Here is a 15,818-nt window from a genome sequence, read left to right on the forward strand (position 1 = left end):
ACCCACCCCTGCAAAGGCAGTTTGTGTTCCTCCCCAACCAGAGCTGTGCTTCCTCTCTGCAGAGATGGAGAGTTCTGTGAAAAGCAGAGATTTCTTTGGTATTAAATGAGATGGCAAATCCTGGACTCTTAAATCTTTGGAGGCTATGTTGGGCAAATATAAAAACATCAATTTCAATGGAGAATTTCATGTTCGAATCACATGAAAGGGTAGGGTTTGTTGAAAAGGGATTTATTGGACCTGAATGTATTTTCTTTGGCCAAGATACCTTCTCCCACCTGAAGTCATGAGAAAGGATTTTCTTTTTTCTCTTTTTCTTTTCAGATGGCTGTGATTAGATGCCTAATGACTGTTGCCATTCTCTGGTCAATCTGCTGTAATTAGATATTAGTGGAAAAATAAGGCACCTTTTTCTTCAGTCTTTGAAGATGAAAATGAACCTTCCTCACCTCTTTTCTTTTACTGGGGATTTTTTTTGTTGTGTGTGGGTTTGTTGGCTGGGGTTTTCTTTGCTCAGGAGACAGCTGCTATTTGGAAACAGCTGTCTGTAAAGGAAATATATGTGTGATCAAAGCCCTCACCAATTACAGAGTTATTACTCTTTCTCCTGGGCTTTTGAATAGGAACTCACTGTCCCTGTCTTTTGTCAGCGATGCTCCTGGCAGTGCTGCCGTGCCTGACATTTTCTGTCCTGGAACCCCTTGGGGAGAAATTCGCAGCGATCTGGTCTGCCAGGGGTTTGCTCATATTAAGTTTAATTGTAATGTCAGTGTTGTAGATCCTAATAATTGTGTCTCTCTGCTATTGCATTCAGGCACTGTAATAGACCTGGGTGGCTTGTGAAGATGAATATAAATTCATTTTCTAGCACAGCTGTGTCAAACTGCCCCGTGCTAGCTAAGGCGGATACGATTCTGTAATGATTGCGATATAAAAGCCCCGTAATTCCCTGGGGACCATAAATAATACAATTTGTAATGTTGCTGTTGTTTTTAGTAGTGTAGGATCATGTCTGGGAGCTGAGCTTGGAGGAGGCGGATCCGGAGAGGAAATGCAGCAGGAGCAGCTCTCCTCGCCTGTTTTCGGCACAAGGCGAGGCTGGGCTGGCTGCAGCCGTTGCAGATCCTGGCTTTCCGTCCAGTTGGGGTGCTGGCGATCCGCAGGGAGCTGGTACATTCCTGTCCCAGCAGAAAGCAATGCTGTGCCTGCTGCCGTGATCTGCCTGGGCTGACATCCCTGCCCGCTCTGGGGTGGGCAGAGGTGTCGTCCCGCTTACAGGCAGTCCAGGCCAGCTTCCAAGGAAGGCAAGACCATCCTTCGGCCAGATCCCGTGAGAACTGCCATTTCCCTGGCTTTGCCTTGAAAATCCTTCCAGGTCCTGTCTCAAGGGGAAAGTGGTTCATTTAAGTGTGTTCAGAATAGCCATAGGACCAAGCTATAGGGTGGGGTAGCAGTGTGTGCTGCCACTTTCCTTATTCCATCCTTTCTCAACTGAAAGACCAGATTTTAGGAAAATTACTATTTATTTTCATTGTTTCTGGGAGCATGTTTTACCTCCTTTTACCTCGCTTCCTTAGACATGATCTAAAACTGAGCTGTTTTATTTTCCCTTCAAGAAAACCAGCTAGTGGATTGTATTGCATCACCTCATTATTAATACAGAAACAGGTGAAATGCTGTATCTGTTCACAACTTTAATATTAAAGATTGAAGACTATGTTCCAGCTCTCTGGGTTTTTCTTAGAAGTGTATAAATGTGAAATTTCCACAAACCCTGTTCTTCAGGGGAAATGAGGTTAACCTGTCACTCTACAGCCAGAAACAAATTCCCCTGATCCTTTTAGATCTGAAGTAGCAGGAGGAAAATGGTTCTTTTCTGGCAGAAGCCAAGAGATGCAAATAGTCTGCACCAAGCTCTGCTTTTTGCATTAGTGGATGTGCCCTTTCCTCAGGAACAGCTGTTTGCTTGGTTGACTACTGAATTATGCAGTGTCTTTATTTTTGTCCTGCTCAGTCATCTTAATCCACCTGAAGGCATTGGCCAGATTTTTATAAACACCCCGCTATTGTTTATTTTGCAGGCACTACCTGAGGGGCAGACGGCATCCTGGGATACAGCCAAGGAAGACGAAAACCGCAATAAGAATAGATATGGAAACATAATCTCCTGTAGGTGTAAATTCGCATTAAACTGAACTTTCTGTAAGATTTTATAAGCGTCCTCTGGAAAAGGGTGTTTTTGAGAATCTCACTGAAAGCTGGTTTACAGTGCTGAGCATTCAGTAGTTCAGTCTGTTTGTTACAGGCTGTTTCTATGTTTGTTTGGGTTTTTTTTAAATTTTATTTTAGTTTTTTTTATTGTTTTACATAAAATAATTTCATGACTTTATGGTTTTTTACACATTTTCTCTTTACCTTGCTTTGTGCTTAATGTTTGTAATTTAAGTGTGAAATTTTCGCAGTGGGTGATGATGCCCATTTTCCATCCATTTTTACATACATAACCCAAAGCTTTCTGTGCCACGAATGGGAGCACAAAAGGAGATGCAGATATGTCAGATTTTTAGATACAGATCAGAGATCAGATTTTCTCCTTCCTTGTGGTCAGCAACCAGTGGAGCAGTCGCTGCTTGTCCCCAGAGAGCTGGTTTGATATGTGGGACAAGCTTAGCTTCTGCCTCAGAATCACAATAAGGCAGCTGAAAATGCACTGAAGCTTCTTAGTTTTACTTCTTTCAATAACCAGTTATTAACTGTTGAGGTAATAGGAATATTGATACATCGTGGAACTGCAGGGTGATGAAGGACTCCATAAATCCTTCATTTATGTGTAGGTCAGCTTTATTCATCAACTCAGAACTAGATTCACCTCTGTCATTTTAATCAGATATTTGCAAATCTTATTCCTTCTGGTCTCCAAAGTTGAGCTTTCCACAAGTTCTCTAGGCAGCTTATCCCAGTGTTTCATTATTCCTTATAATGACTGGGAAGAGGAGGTACAAGAAGTAATTATTTTTAAGCATCAAGTTGGAGAAGACAGACCTGAGAAGCATCAGAACAATAGGTAAAAATATAAATGAATGTGCCATAGATTTTCTTGACTGGATAAATCTATGGAATGCCATAAGAGCAAAATTAAATGATGCTGAGTCATATATTTAGTACTTTATTTTTCTCTCAAGTTAACTATGTGCTTCTTCTAGAACAATCAGACTTCATTAAAGAAGTAAAAGACAGTTTGTCTCGCACATATCTTAACTACTCCTCTCTTTTATGGATTGAAAGAAATTATTAATGGAACAGTTCTTGGGGAATGGCTCGGAACAGCTCAGTTCAGGGCCCCATGGGAAGGGTTGAGGAAATCTGGAAATGAACATCAGGAGTTTGTGAGCCATGATCAGGTCTGACATTTGCAAGTGGGTTTCTGCGTCGGTTGTGAGCAGGTCACCAGTTCCATCAGTCCATTTCTCTATGGGGAAAACGGAAGTGGTTGTACTGGAGTATTACACCCAGCAGGAAAATCCGACCCCTTAACTTCAGCTGCCTAAAAGCTCCACCTCACTCTAAGTTTCCTGTGCTCCTAGCGACAAGGAGAGATACCTCCAGGCAGGGGTTCAATTGACACGTTTTATGTGATTAGCTTAGATTAAATTAGACAGATGAATCGTCCAGGTATGAGTCCAGCAATGGGAGTGCCACAGTATGACATAAGGAAGGAAACATGAAAGAGACTGTTTCTCTGTATGATTTTGAGGAAGATTATGATTGACATAATTTCAAAGTGGAGGTAAGAGGAGAGAAGACTGTGCAATAGTCACTATCTGATTTATGTTGAAGGTGGTCACAAAGAAAACATGGAACTCCAAGTGAAATGTGAGAAGAAATTAAGGAAGCAAAATCAAGGAAGATAAACGGGGTATTATGTAAAGGGAAGGTGTTCAGAAGGATGAATTGTTGTCTAACGAAGAGTGATGTTATCCTTTTAGCTATAAATATAATTATGGTGGCAATGCAGATAGGAGGTGATGTGCTTGAGTAAGGAAATGCAAAATGTAATCAAAGCCAAGGAAGAGGTGTCTGCACAGTATAAAACATCAGAGAAGAAGCTCGAGTTTGAGGGCTGCTGGGAAAGGTTTCAGACTGAGGTTGTGAGGGTGGAAAGGCGTAGATAAGGAAGGCAGGGTAGTGAAAAGGGGGAGGGATGCAGAAGAGTTAGAGGTAAATAGCAAAGCTAAGTGGGTTTTCTTTGCCTCAAATATGTATGAAATGAAGAGTTTGAGGAGACAAAAGCTCTGAAAGGACAGCAAGGAGAATTAAGTGACATGCAGTGAAGAGTGACACAGTAAAATGGAGTGAAATCTTTGCTTCGCTTTGAAGAGGCTGGAGAGGAGGGCAGGAGGATGCCTAAGGAAGGGGCATACTATTCCTCAGACCTTTTGTAAAACCAGTGGGAAATTATCAGTGGTGTCACTGGCTAAGCCTTGAGCCAGACCCTCCCGATGGTGACATCGGGCAACTTTCCTGAGGAAAAGCCATGACAGGATCCAGAATGAAGAATTGATGGCAGAGCTGGGAATAGCAGGAGAGTAGTTCCCTCTGGGCAGATCATGAAAACAAGTCCTGCTCAGTGGGTACAAACTGTGCAAGAGCCTGAGCAGAGGAGGGGAGGTGGAAAACAATTGCACCTTTAGCTGCTTTGTTGTGCTAGAATTGTAATTGCTGGTAAAATGCAGAATATGCGCTGATTACTCTTACTAGTTTGTTTGGTAAAAGGCTGCCGGATGGCAATTAACATTATTTATTTAACCACAGTTGTCATTTCATCACTCCTGGAACATGGTATCACATGCTTTTTGGGGAGTGAATTGAAAAATTTGATTTAACTTTTGTAACTGCTTCAGAGACTTTTGTTAAAATGTGGGTTTGTAAGCTCTTGCAGTAAGTAGCATTGCTCAGTGAATCACAGCAGATTAGATCTTGTCTTTATGGCCTTCTGGGTAATAGTACACTTACAGGACTGTTTTACTCGGCTCACTGCTTTCCCAGGGCAGCATTAACAACGTGCCTCTCTATGAAAACCTAGAGTTTGCTGCCAGCCCCAACATCTGCTGTTCTTACATTTGCAAAACAAAACTGCAGATGAGGCTATCAGTTCACGGAGCGGAGATGCAGGAGAACTCTAAGCTGTCCCATGGTTTAAACCCTAGCTTTTCAGGGTTCCCTTCAATCTACAACGCTGGTATAGTTTTTGGAGAAAGGGAAAAGCTGAGAGTGGATCTGGGGTCTGTATGACCACAGAAATCCCCTGTTGATGGTGGTGAGATGTGCTTAATCGCACAGGTTGGCCATGCTGGAGGGACCTGCCCTGCTTGAACTTGCTGTTACATCAGCAGGGTTCATGGGTTTTGCTCCTGCACTTGGGGTACAAAAGCTGCAAACACACAGACGGTTGTGGAGGTGCAAGATTTTGCTGCAGGGCGGAAGGGTAGGTAGTGGATCCATTTATGTGCTGAAGCGAAATGATTTAAATTCTTGTTGGGGTCTAGATATTGAGGAAATAAAAACGCAGGATTGTGTTTTGCTCCAGCTTACAGGGGAGTCCTCTCTATTTTTCCTTTTAGTGGGCATGATATTACAGGAGGAGGTCAGCACTCTCAGGGGTGCTTGTACTGGTGCTGCTTTAAGACACATTGTCCCACCCACAGTGGAGCATCTTCCCGCTTAGGCACCATGGTTTTAAAGTCTTGCGATGGTCCATTGAAAACTATCGAGTTGATGACAAAAGACAGTAATTTGCTTCATTTCCTTCATGCTCTGACTGCCATATGCTTTGAGCTGGAAGACTGAATCAATCAGAGAATTTTGTGGTAGAAGAGACAAGGATATTGACCACTTGGAGCGAGTCCAGAGGAGGCCACGAAGATGCTCAGAGGGCTGGAGCACCTCTGCTGTGATGAAAGGCTGGGAGAGTTGGGCTTGTTCAGCCTGGAGAAGAGGAGGCTCCGAGGAGACCTCATTGCAGCTTTCCAGTATCTGAAGGGGCTACAAGGGTGCTGGGAGAGGACTTTTTACAAGAGCCTGTAGTGACAGGACAAGGGGTAATGGGTATAAATTGAAATCAGGGAGGTTTAGATTAGATATCAGGAAGAAATTCTTCACAGAGAGATTGGTGAGGCACTGGAACAGGTTGCCCAGAGAAGCTGTGGATGCCCCATCCCTGGAAGTGTCCAAGGCCAGGCTGGATGAGGCTTGGAGCAACCTGGTCTAGTGGAAGGTGTCCCTGCCCATGGCAGGGGGGGTGGAACTAGATGATCTTTAAGGTCCCTTCCAACCCAAACCATTCTATGATTCTATGATTCTGTGACAAAGAACAGGGGGAGATTAACAGAGGTGGCAGCTGGAACGCAGGTGGAGTGTGCTTCTTGGCCACGGACAGGGATAATCCATAAAGTAAAAATAACCCACATGTCACTGTTGGATTTAGAATGGGAGTCTTTTCCAAGTATTTTTATTGCATTAGTGCCTAAAATCTCAATTGCGTGTGCGATTTCCATATTACATGATCCTGAGAAGGTGGGAAGTCACACCTTGCTGCTCCCCAGTTCTCAAGGCACAGCTGAGGACCAGAGGGGATAGAAAGGGGAGAGCAGTGTGCCTTGGGAGGCAAGTGGTCCTCTCCTCCCAAAACTGGGTTGAGTCACTTCAAAAGGTGTCTGTGTTTCTCCGTCGGGCATGTGGGGAGCCTTGACAGCCAGTTTAGACTAGCTGCATAATATTTAGGTGGCGAAAGTTGTGTGAGATGAATCCAGTGCTGGTGTCAAAATGAGATGTGGAAAAATTGCAATGATATTTCAAATGATCGCTAATGGGAATTTTGACAGAAGTTTGAAACGATAACATTTTTGTGCTAAAATAGAAGCACAATGCTTTTCAGTGAAATTCTTGTCATTTTTGAAATCCGTTTTAAGACCAATTTTCAGTCAAAGTACTCTTCATAAAAATTTACAGTTCTGCTAACTTGCATATGGACCATAGTAAACAGGGAGAAATAAAATCATTTATACTTTTATTAAAGTATGTTTCCATTTTTTGCAGTAGTGAATGTTACAGACATGCAATTTTTCTTCTTTTCTCTCTCTATTTTTAAAGTTCTTATAATCCATTTGTAGCACATGTTGGTATGATGTCTGATAAATTTACAGAAGAGTTGAACGATGCTTTCATTTTAGTGTGCCAAATACGTAGTCTCCTTGGCTAGTGTAGTCTAGTAGAAAGGATGCAGAATCAGAAATAAATTCTGAGCATTGCTAGAAAATAAAGTGAATATTTGCTGTTCTTTAAGAAGTTCTTTCAAATCTATAGATGATAAAAATCTAAGTACAAATCACTGCTGTTAATAGCGTAGTAAGTTGCATTGGGTTTTGGTCTTCTCCATTAAGAAAAAAAAAAAACAACCAAAAACACCAGAACACCAAATAAATTCAAAAGTTTTAAGGAAAAAAGGGATTTACAAGGTAAGCTATTTCATGAGCTTTTATCCAGACTGTGCTCCTAAACTTATGAACAAGATTAAAGACACCATTAAGACATCATTAATATTTTCTGTGCTTACCATATACACAGATTTTTTCTGCTGCACTGTTCACATTCATAAGAGAAATAAATCACCCGCAGGAATTAATCTAATTTCTGTGAAATATGCAATGAAATATTGTGAATTCTCTCCTCCCAAAGCAAAGTTCAGATGAAAGTATTTTTCATTTTGTCCCAAGACATAATTGGACCTAAACCTGAATGTGTCCTTTTTAAAAAATATTTTGTTTCCAGTGGTTATTTCTTCATCCTTTACTGTTCTTCACAGATAGAATAACCAAACTGGGCTCAAAGGGAAAAAAAACAACAACACTTTTTGTAGCTACGGAACATCTTTATCTGTAATTGTCTTAATGCATAGACTCTCCTGCAGTCTCCTTCTCGGGTCTTTCACAGCCAGCTCCCCCAGGAGGTATTCATCCTGTCCGTTAAGTTTTTAACTAAAGAGCTGAAATTTAATTTTTTGCGTTTGGTTCTATTAAATGAAGAGAGGCAGGTTCTTCCTTGAGGGCTATTCAGAGCACTTCAGCTACACACCTCGTGTAGATGGTCAACCTGAGACTTTTCACCTGCCATTAGGGTCATTTTTGGTCTCATCGCTTTCTAGTTCTATTGTTGCAGTAAGTTAAGACTTTCAGAATGTTGTTGTATTGTGGCATCACAGGAGGATTAGTAGAGGTTCCCCTCCCAACCATTAGCTCCAGGAGTATTTTTTTCTGTGCTTTTGTTCTGTGTGATTCTTAACTAGCTTAGTTTTGCCTTGAATTGCAAGTGTGAAATTGTCTACGGGAGATTTTGTGTATTTCATCAAGATGTCCGGTTTAATCAGCTCTTTGTCTGCCTTTGAGAATTGCTCTAAGTATAAATTCTTTTGTTGTCTGTCTAACCACATGATTTACTGCAACTCCTAGCGCAGTTGCCTTGAGCACAGGTAATTGTCTAGAGTTGGGAACAACGTCAGCACTTTGAGAAATATACCTCCTTCCACTGCGCCTACAAGGGTGATATTTAGTAATACAAATATAACAGAGCGTTTGATGGATTCACCTGCGTCACCTTTTTTGAATGCAAATATGGGATTTGATAGCACTGTGGATAGTTTTTTTGGATGTGAAAATCTCACCCAAAGAATGAACTGAGTATGAGAATCATTGCTTGATATAACTGAATTAATATTTAATATATATCCAAACCTTGGTTTTTCATAACTGCATGCACATCTGTCTTCACAATTATTATCTGTTTCTATGTTTAATTAAGTGATGACTAAAACCCTTTTTGACTGAGTTACTGCAGAATCACACCTCGTATATTTATGTTTCATTGCTATGATTCTTTTTAATTGAATGTAAATCACGCTTGGGCCCGTATTTTGCAAAGTGCTTCTAAACATTAATGCTTTACTGCCTGAGAGCTGGGGTCCACAGAGCTGGTAGAGAGGAAATAAACTTAATGGACTCTATATTATACTTCTTTTTAAAAAGGCCTTTTAAAATGAGCCCAGCATGGCCAGCAGTGACCTCTGCAACTGGCCCTTAGATAGCAGTTCTGCAATTAATTGCATACCAACGCAGGGATTGCCAGATCAAATCAGCGCAACAGCCCAGCTCGCCGAGTATCTCCTTTGACAGATCCCAGCACCAGCTGTTCCAGAGAAAGATCAAAATATTCCCTTGGTGGAAAATCATGACATAATCTGCCTGCTGGGGTAGTTCCTTTCTGTTTCTGAACTGTAGAGCATGCTGGGAGATGAAAAGATTGATATATGTTATTTTATTGCCTTATCTAAAGTAACTTTGAATGTCCTCAAAAACATGAATGTTTTTAATTTTTTTTTTAACACTGCTTAGCACTTTGCCCCGATGCCGTTTAGCTGCAGTGAGTTCTGTGGGTTGTACAAAAGAACATTGCTCTGATTTCCTGTAGTATTTCCTTTCAGCTTCTGGGCCTCCCGTTTGCTCCTTGCAGGATTCCATTTGCCATTTTACCCTTCTTAATCTTTTCTACCACTGTCATGACCTATTTATTTTTATCCTGATCTTGACAGTTTTAGCTCTTGCCTCAGTTTCCATAGATGAGATGAAGCCAGGGAGGCTGTTATTTCCAAGCATGAAGATGGCTCTTGCCGTGGAGATACATCCTGCAAAGATCTGTCCCAAGACCCCCAATCCAAGCAACGTTCGTGGTCGGTGTGAAAGCTCAATAACGGTTATGGTGACAGCAGTGGATTTAATGAACACAGAATATGGGTGAACACTAACAAAAGGATCTAAACATTACATCTTAAAGACAAAAGGGCTTGTAGGAACAGGAATATCTCTGTTATTCTTTCATTTTTTGTTATTGTAAGTATTCAACTACCCACTTGCAGGAATCGGCAGACAAAGTGAAGCCCTTACAAACTCCTCTTTATCGTTACTGTCACTTTTTTTTCTTTCCTTCTTTCAGATGATCATTCAAGAGTGAGATTGCAGCTGCTGGACGGGGACCCTCACTCCGACTACATAAACGCCAATTACATAGACGTAAGGCTCCTGGACATTCCGACTGTGACAAACACTCCTGCTGACAAGGCTGCTTAGGAATTTGGTGCATCCTACATAGGGACAGACTGTTGATCCACTATGAATGACAGCTGAATACTATACAAACATCGTGTTGTGACAGGGAGAAGGTTCTCGGTCTCCGCTTTATTCTGTCTGGCCAATCTGGACAGATGGAGATTTCCTACGTTTGACAGATCCGCAGACATAAGTGGAATGTGGGCTAAATGATATATGCAGAAATCAATAGCAGCCCCTCACAACAGCATTAACGGATATCTGAGACTTATCGACTTCTTACAAAATTGCAGTGCAGAAGGCATATAAATAGACTTTTTTTAGCGTTATAAGAAAACATTCGAGAAGCAGCCTCCCTCGCACACACAGAGTGGTCAAATGAACATGCATTTCTTATATGCATCGCCTAAATCTTAGGAACATGACAACGTTCAGAAGAGTTTCTTTAAGGGATGAAACATATGCCTAATAAAGTTAGAGAAGACAGATATGCAGCATTTTCATACAGCAGCAAAGGCACACTTTGCTTCTTTTCAAGCAAGAAGGTGCAACTTTTTGCCTGTTACTGTTTAGAGTTGCCCACAGGTTAGTCACAGGACTTGTGTTTCTTCAAGGAATTAGTGAAAACTCCCCATTCCTGTTTTATCTTTGGCATTGTGATATCTTATCATTCAGCCTGAGTGAGATACCATCACTTAAAAACTTCATAGGGCAATCTGGTTGCTTATCTTCACTCATTCGATTTCCGGTGTTAGTGCACTGTTAAATCATAGAATCACAGAATTGTTTGGGTTGGAAGGCACCTTAAAGATCATCCAGTTCCAACCCCTCTGTGCAGCAGTTGTTGGTACCTGGAAGGTATAAAATACATCCTGTTGTGCTTTGTGTTTGACCATCAATTTTCCTTTTTTTTCCAGGGGTACCACCGGCCTCGCCATTACATCGCAACTCAAGGCAAGTTCACTCTTGTATGTCTAAATATTTGTAAAACCACTGCTGGTTTAAACTGTTTTAAGAGCTATTTGTAGGGAGTTATCTTCTGTTCTGAGAAGTTGGTATAGGGGCACAAATATTCAAGATCTTCACGGCACTCAAACACAAAATCTCAGCTACAGGAATAAAGAATAGTACAGACTTAGAGGTGGCAGTACAGTCTATAATGTGTCCTTTGTGCATGAAGTATGAGATTAGAACTAAAAGGGACTTTACAGAGCTTGAGTTTACCTTCTAGAGTGAAATTGTTTGGGGATAGTAGTATGAATAAGCCTGTGACTGATGAACTTTTGGTTAGTGGGAACTAGTAGGAAATGTATTTAAATACCACCTTTTATAAGTTAGTTGATGAATTTCCTATGCCTTTAGAGATAAAAAGAAAAAAAAAAACCTAACGCAATTCAATGCTGAGGGCTATCCATGTTAGACGACAAACCTCCCTACACCTGTTCTTTATATAAGTTGCTGTTTTCCTGCATCACTGGCTAAACCCTTATGCCATCTTATTTGTCCTAATTTTTGTGCATTCCTTTACCTGCAAATGTGACGTGCATAGAAAATATTCTTAAATTCTGCTTTATGACTTCCTTGCTGGCTTGTCCATATTGAAAGAGTAAAAAAAAAATTGTTAGAATAAACCTGGCATTTGAGCATATCTGGTAGAGGGAATGCAGCAAGGCAGAGAACATGGAGGATGGAATATGGGCAGAGGGGGTGAAAGGAGTCCGTGGGAGGATTTAATCTGCAGTGTAAAAGAGGGAGTCTCTAGTCTAGTAAACCTCTAGTGAGTACTGGCTGTCTGTTGGAAACTGAAATTTTTCTCCCTTGGAGAGCTTCCGAAAAGGGATAATTTCTGCTTATTTCTTTCCTACTTTAAAAGTATTAATTATGAAGTGTGAAATTGAAGAATTTTAGTGCTGTATCAAGTAGAAAGTTCAATATGGCTTCAATTACAGTCTTACTGTAGGGTGCATGCATGTCCCATCGCTTACACGTGGTTACGTACTGGAAGCATCTCCAGTATGTACAACACAGCCATCACCTGTTTCCAGCATGCCAGAACCTTAAATACCTGCTGCAAGGAACTGTCTGATCTCAGAAAGAGCTCCAGGCTGTTCTGTGTCCATAACCCTGAATTGCAGAGGGATGCTCTGAAAGTGAGAGTAGGTCCTGTGGGAACAGGGTGGTGGCTGGGGAACAGCTGCAAAGAGTTGTTGGCATTTGACTCACTCTCTTAAGATGTCCTTTCGTCTTTTCTCCTGCCCCAGGGCCGATGCAAGAGACCGTGAAGGATTTCTGGAGAATGATTTGGCAAGAAAACTCTGCAAGTGTTGTCATGGTCACCAACTTGGTGGAAGTGGGCAGGGTAAGGGCACAACTTTCCCAACATATATAGCCAAACCAGCATTGGGTAAACATGGTGCAGCTCTTCAGGCAAGCTCAGCAAGTGAAACGCCTTTTGCTTCCTGTAGTAAGGGAATTAATTAAGCCACTCTGGGTTTTTCTTTAAAATGCTAGATTTTGTAATACTTAGCTGCTTGCCTTCTAGACTAATAAGGATCATGTTCCTAGTGTAAGTCTTGGCTTTAGCAGAGTTACACAAATTTATGCTAGCTAAGAAGCTGTCTTCTTTTTCAGTACAGAAGGAAAAATGTACTTCTGCAATAATTATTCTTTTTCTACATAATTTGAATACTTCTCTACCCACAAAGAGTCTGGAGGGGCAAGGAAGTTCACCTGGTGTTCAGACTATCAAAAGAGATCTTTAAATGACGGTTCAAAGCCTAGGGTTTCCAATCACTTCAGAAGGTCACTATTCCATGTTGGTATGAGATTGTGCACAGCTGGATCGGATCCTGGGGCCACCCAGCAGCGTTGGCCTCCTCAACACCCGCTGCTTCACTCTCTTGGACTCAGATGAAGCAGAAGTCCCTGTGTCAGCACAAGGCAATTGCCAAAGCACATGATGGGAGCAAATGTGAATAACTCAAAACACATAGGCTAGACTTCAGGGAATAAGAAAAAGGCATGTCTGGGGTGGCTTTCCCCAGCATATTCTACCCAGTCCTGGCGGTCTTTGGTAAAGAGACGTTCTCAGCCAGAAACTGGAACTCTTACATTTTTATTGTGATGTTTGTCACCTTCCATTGCTTTGGTACTAGGAAAAATTTAAATGATCGTTTACAGTATTGGGTTTATATGGCAAAGTTTTGATAGTGGGGAGACTACAGGGGTGGCTTCTGTGAGAAGCTGCTGGAAGCCTGCCCTGTGTCTCACAGAGCCAATGCCAGCTGGCTCTGAGACAGACCTGCCAAGGTCGAGCCCATCAGCAACAGTCGTAGCATCTCTGGGATAACATGGTTAAGGAAGGGGAAAAAAACCCAACAAACTAGGAAGAGCAAATACAGCTGAAGAGGGAGTGAAATGTGAGAAAAATAGCTCTGCAGCCCCCCAGGTCAGTGGGAAGGAGGAGAGGAGGTGCTCCAGACTCCAAAGTGGGGGTTCCCTGGCAGCCCGTGATGCAGCCTATGGCGAGGCCAGCTGTGACCTGCAGCCATGGAGGGTCACAGCAGAGCAGAGACCCACCTGAAGCCCATGGAGGACCCCACGCTGGAGCAGGCTTCTGGTAGGAGCTGTGGCCCTGTGGGGAGAGGAGCCCAGGCTGGAGCAGGTTCGCTGGCAGAACTTGTGACCCCAAGGGCACCCAGGCTGGAGCAGCTGCTCCTGAAGGATGGCACCCCTGGGAGGGACCCACTGGAGCAGTTTGTGAGGAACTGCAGCCCCTGGGAAGGACTCAACCGTGAGAAGTTGGTAGAGGACTGTCTCCCATGGGAGGGACCCCAGGCTGGAATAGGGACAGAGTGTGAGGATCCTCCCCTGAGCAGCAGAGACAGCGTGTGAGGGACTGGCCCCAACCATCATTCACCAACCCCCTGCACCCCTGAGCCAGGGAAGAAGGGAGGGGTGGGGTGAAGGTGTGTTAAGATTTGGTTTAAATTCTCTTTTTACTCTGATGAATTTTCTCCCGGGTGAGTCTGTTTTGCCATGACAGTCACTGGTGAATGATCTCTCCCTGTTTCTTATCTCGACCCACAAGTTTTTCATTGTATTTTCTCTCCCCTGCCCAGCTGAGGGAGGGGAGTGATGGAGTAGCTTGGGGGGGTACCTGGCCCCAGACAGGGTCAGCCCACCACATTTACTGACAGCCATTCAGCTGCTTTGTATTTGATTTCCTTTAGATCTCATGGTTGAATGCCAGCTGGTTCTGTTCATTTATTGTTATTTATTCTATTTTACTTTCTACTGACACTTCAGTTTGAAATAAATGCCTCTGTGTAAAAAAAACCCAACAAACCTACATTAATCATACTTAATATTTACAAACCCCCTTCTGATTATGACTGGAACTGGAACATGAACGCAGTAGCTAATTGCTTCAGCTTTTAGGTGCTGTTCCACTCTTTCATGCTGTAGCATTTAATAACTTGATAGTCTTTGTTAGCCTAAATATTCCTTCTAAAGCTTCACAGCCTTGGCTTTAATTTCTACTATTAGTTTTGCACATGGTTTCTAGAAGTGGCTAAGCCTGGGATATGTTTACAAGATCAGGAGCTTTCGTTTTTGAGCCTTAGCTGAGACCTGTCACAGCTGGTAAAATGTCAAATTTGTGTCCAAATCTGATAAGGAAAGCTTAGAGTCAAAGAAATTTAATGTATCAACAAGTATCTCACAATCTCTATGAACTGAAATTCTTTGGCGAAACAGAGGGAGTTCAGAATGACAGTAGCAATAGCAAGACCATAGATTTTTCTCAAAAAAGGATGGTGGTAGTGACTGCCAGGTATTCTGTAAACCTGATATATGGTCAGGGCATGTATGGAAATTTTAGGAAGACTATCTTGAAGACGAATGGCTAAATTCATGCTTTTAAATTGGATTCACAACAGAGGAAACTGTAAAAAATCCTTCCTGTGGTTTCTATATATGGTAAAGGGATTTTGATCTAATTTATACAGTTAATTTTTACAAGGTCTGTACATCAGATGAAAGCCCAATTTGCATTAGCTTCAGCTTGAAAGTGGAGTAAAATGTAGGCCAGCTGTGACTCATCTTAAACTAGTTCCTCTCAATACTTTCTGGTTTTACCCCAGGTGAAGTGTGTTCGATACTGGCCAGATGACACAGAGGTCTATGGAGATATTAAAGTCACATTAATCGAGACAGAACCATTGGCAGAGTATGTCATACGCACATTTACTGTACAAAAGGTAAGGAAATCTTCAATCAGCTGAAAGTTTGATACAACACTTAATTTGTGTTCAGAAATGTGAATGCTGGGAAACGTATCCAGAATGCTCTTGGAGGTGGGAGCTGTTACTATTCGGACAAGTTTCACTTCAGAAAGCTAAATTTTTGACAAAGATCCCAATTTTAGACAAATGATTTTAAATTAACATCTTGATTTAGCTACAAATGTAGAATCTGGAGTGCATGAAGTTTACATGCATCCAAAGCCAGCAGACAGTTGATGGTGTGCCAGGAATAACTGTCGTGTTTCACAGTGGCACATTACGGATGAAAAGAGGTATCGGTTAAAACGGATGCCAGGTGGGGTCCCCCTTCAACAGGAATACAAATATAATAAAGGCAAGAGTGTAAAATTATCCCCAA

The 15,818-nt window shown here is 42.0% G+C and overlaps 1 protein-coding gene across 1 annotated transcript in view; it reads left to right on the forward strand.

Moving 5' to 3' along the window:
- PTPRT (protein tyrosine phosphatase, receptor type, T) overlaps positions 1-15,818 on the forward strand; it is a gene marked incomplete at its 5' end in the record, with an annotated part of 54,033 nt that overhangs the window by 19,992 nt on the left and 18,223 nt on the right. The window contains 5 exons of the mRNA XM_010153508.1: positions 2,082-2,169; positions 10,042-10,118; positions 11,072-11,108; positions 12,416-12,513; positions 15,299-15,415. Of these exons, the coding sequence (XP_010151810.1) occupies positions 2,082-2,169; positions 10,042-10,118; positions 11,072-11,108; positions 12,416-12,513; positions 15,299-15,415 (417 nt within the window). The remainder of the gene's footprint in view (positions 1-2,081; positions 2,170-10,041; positions 10,119-11,071; positions 11,109-12,415; positions 12,514-15,298; positions 15,416-15,818) is intronic.

This window comes from Eurypyga helias, unplaced genomic scaffold, assembly GCF_000690775.1.
Source record: "Eurypyga helias isolate BGI_N326 unplaced genomic scaffold, ASM69077v1 scaffold9086, whole genome shotgun sequence".
NCBI lineage: Eukaryota > Metazoa > Chordata > Aves > Eurypygiformes > Eurypygidae > Eurypyga > Eurypyga helias.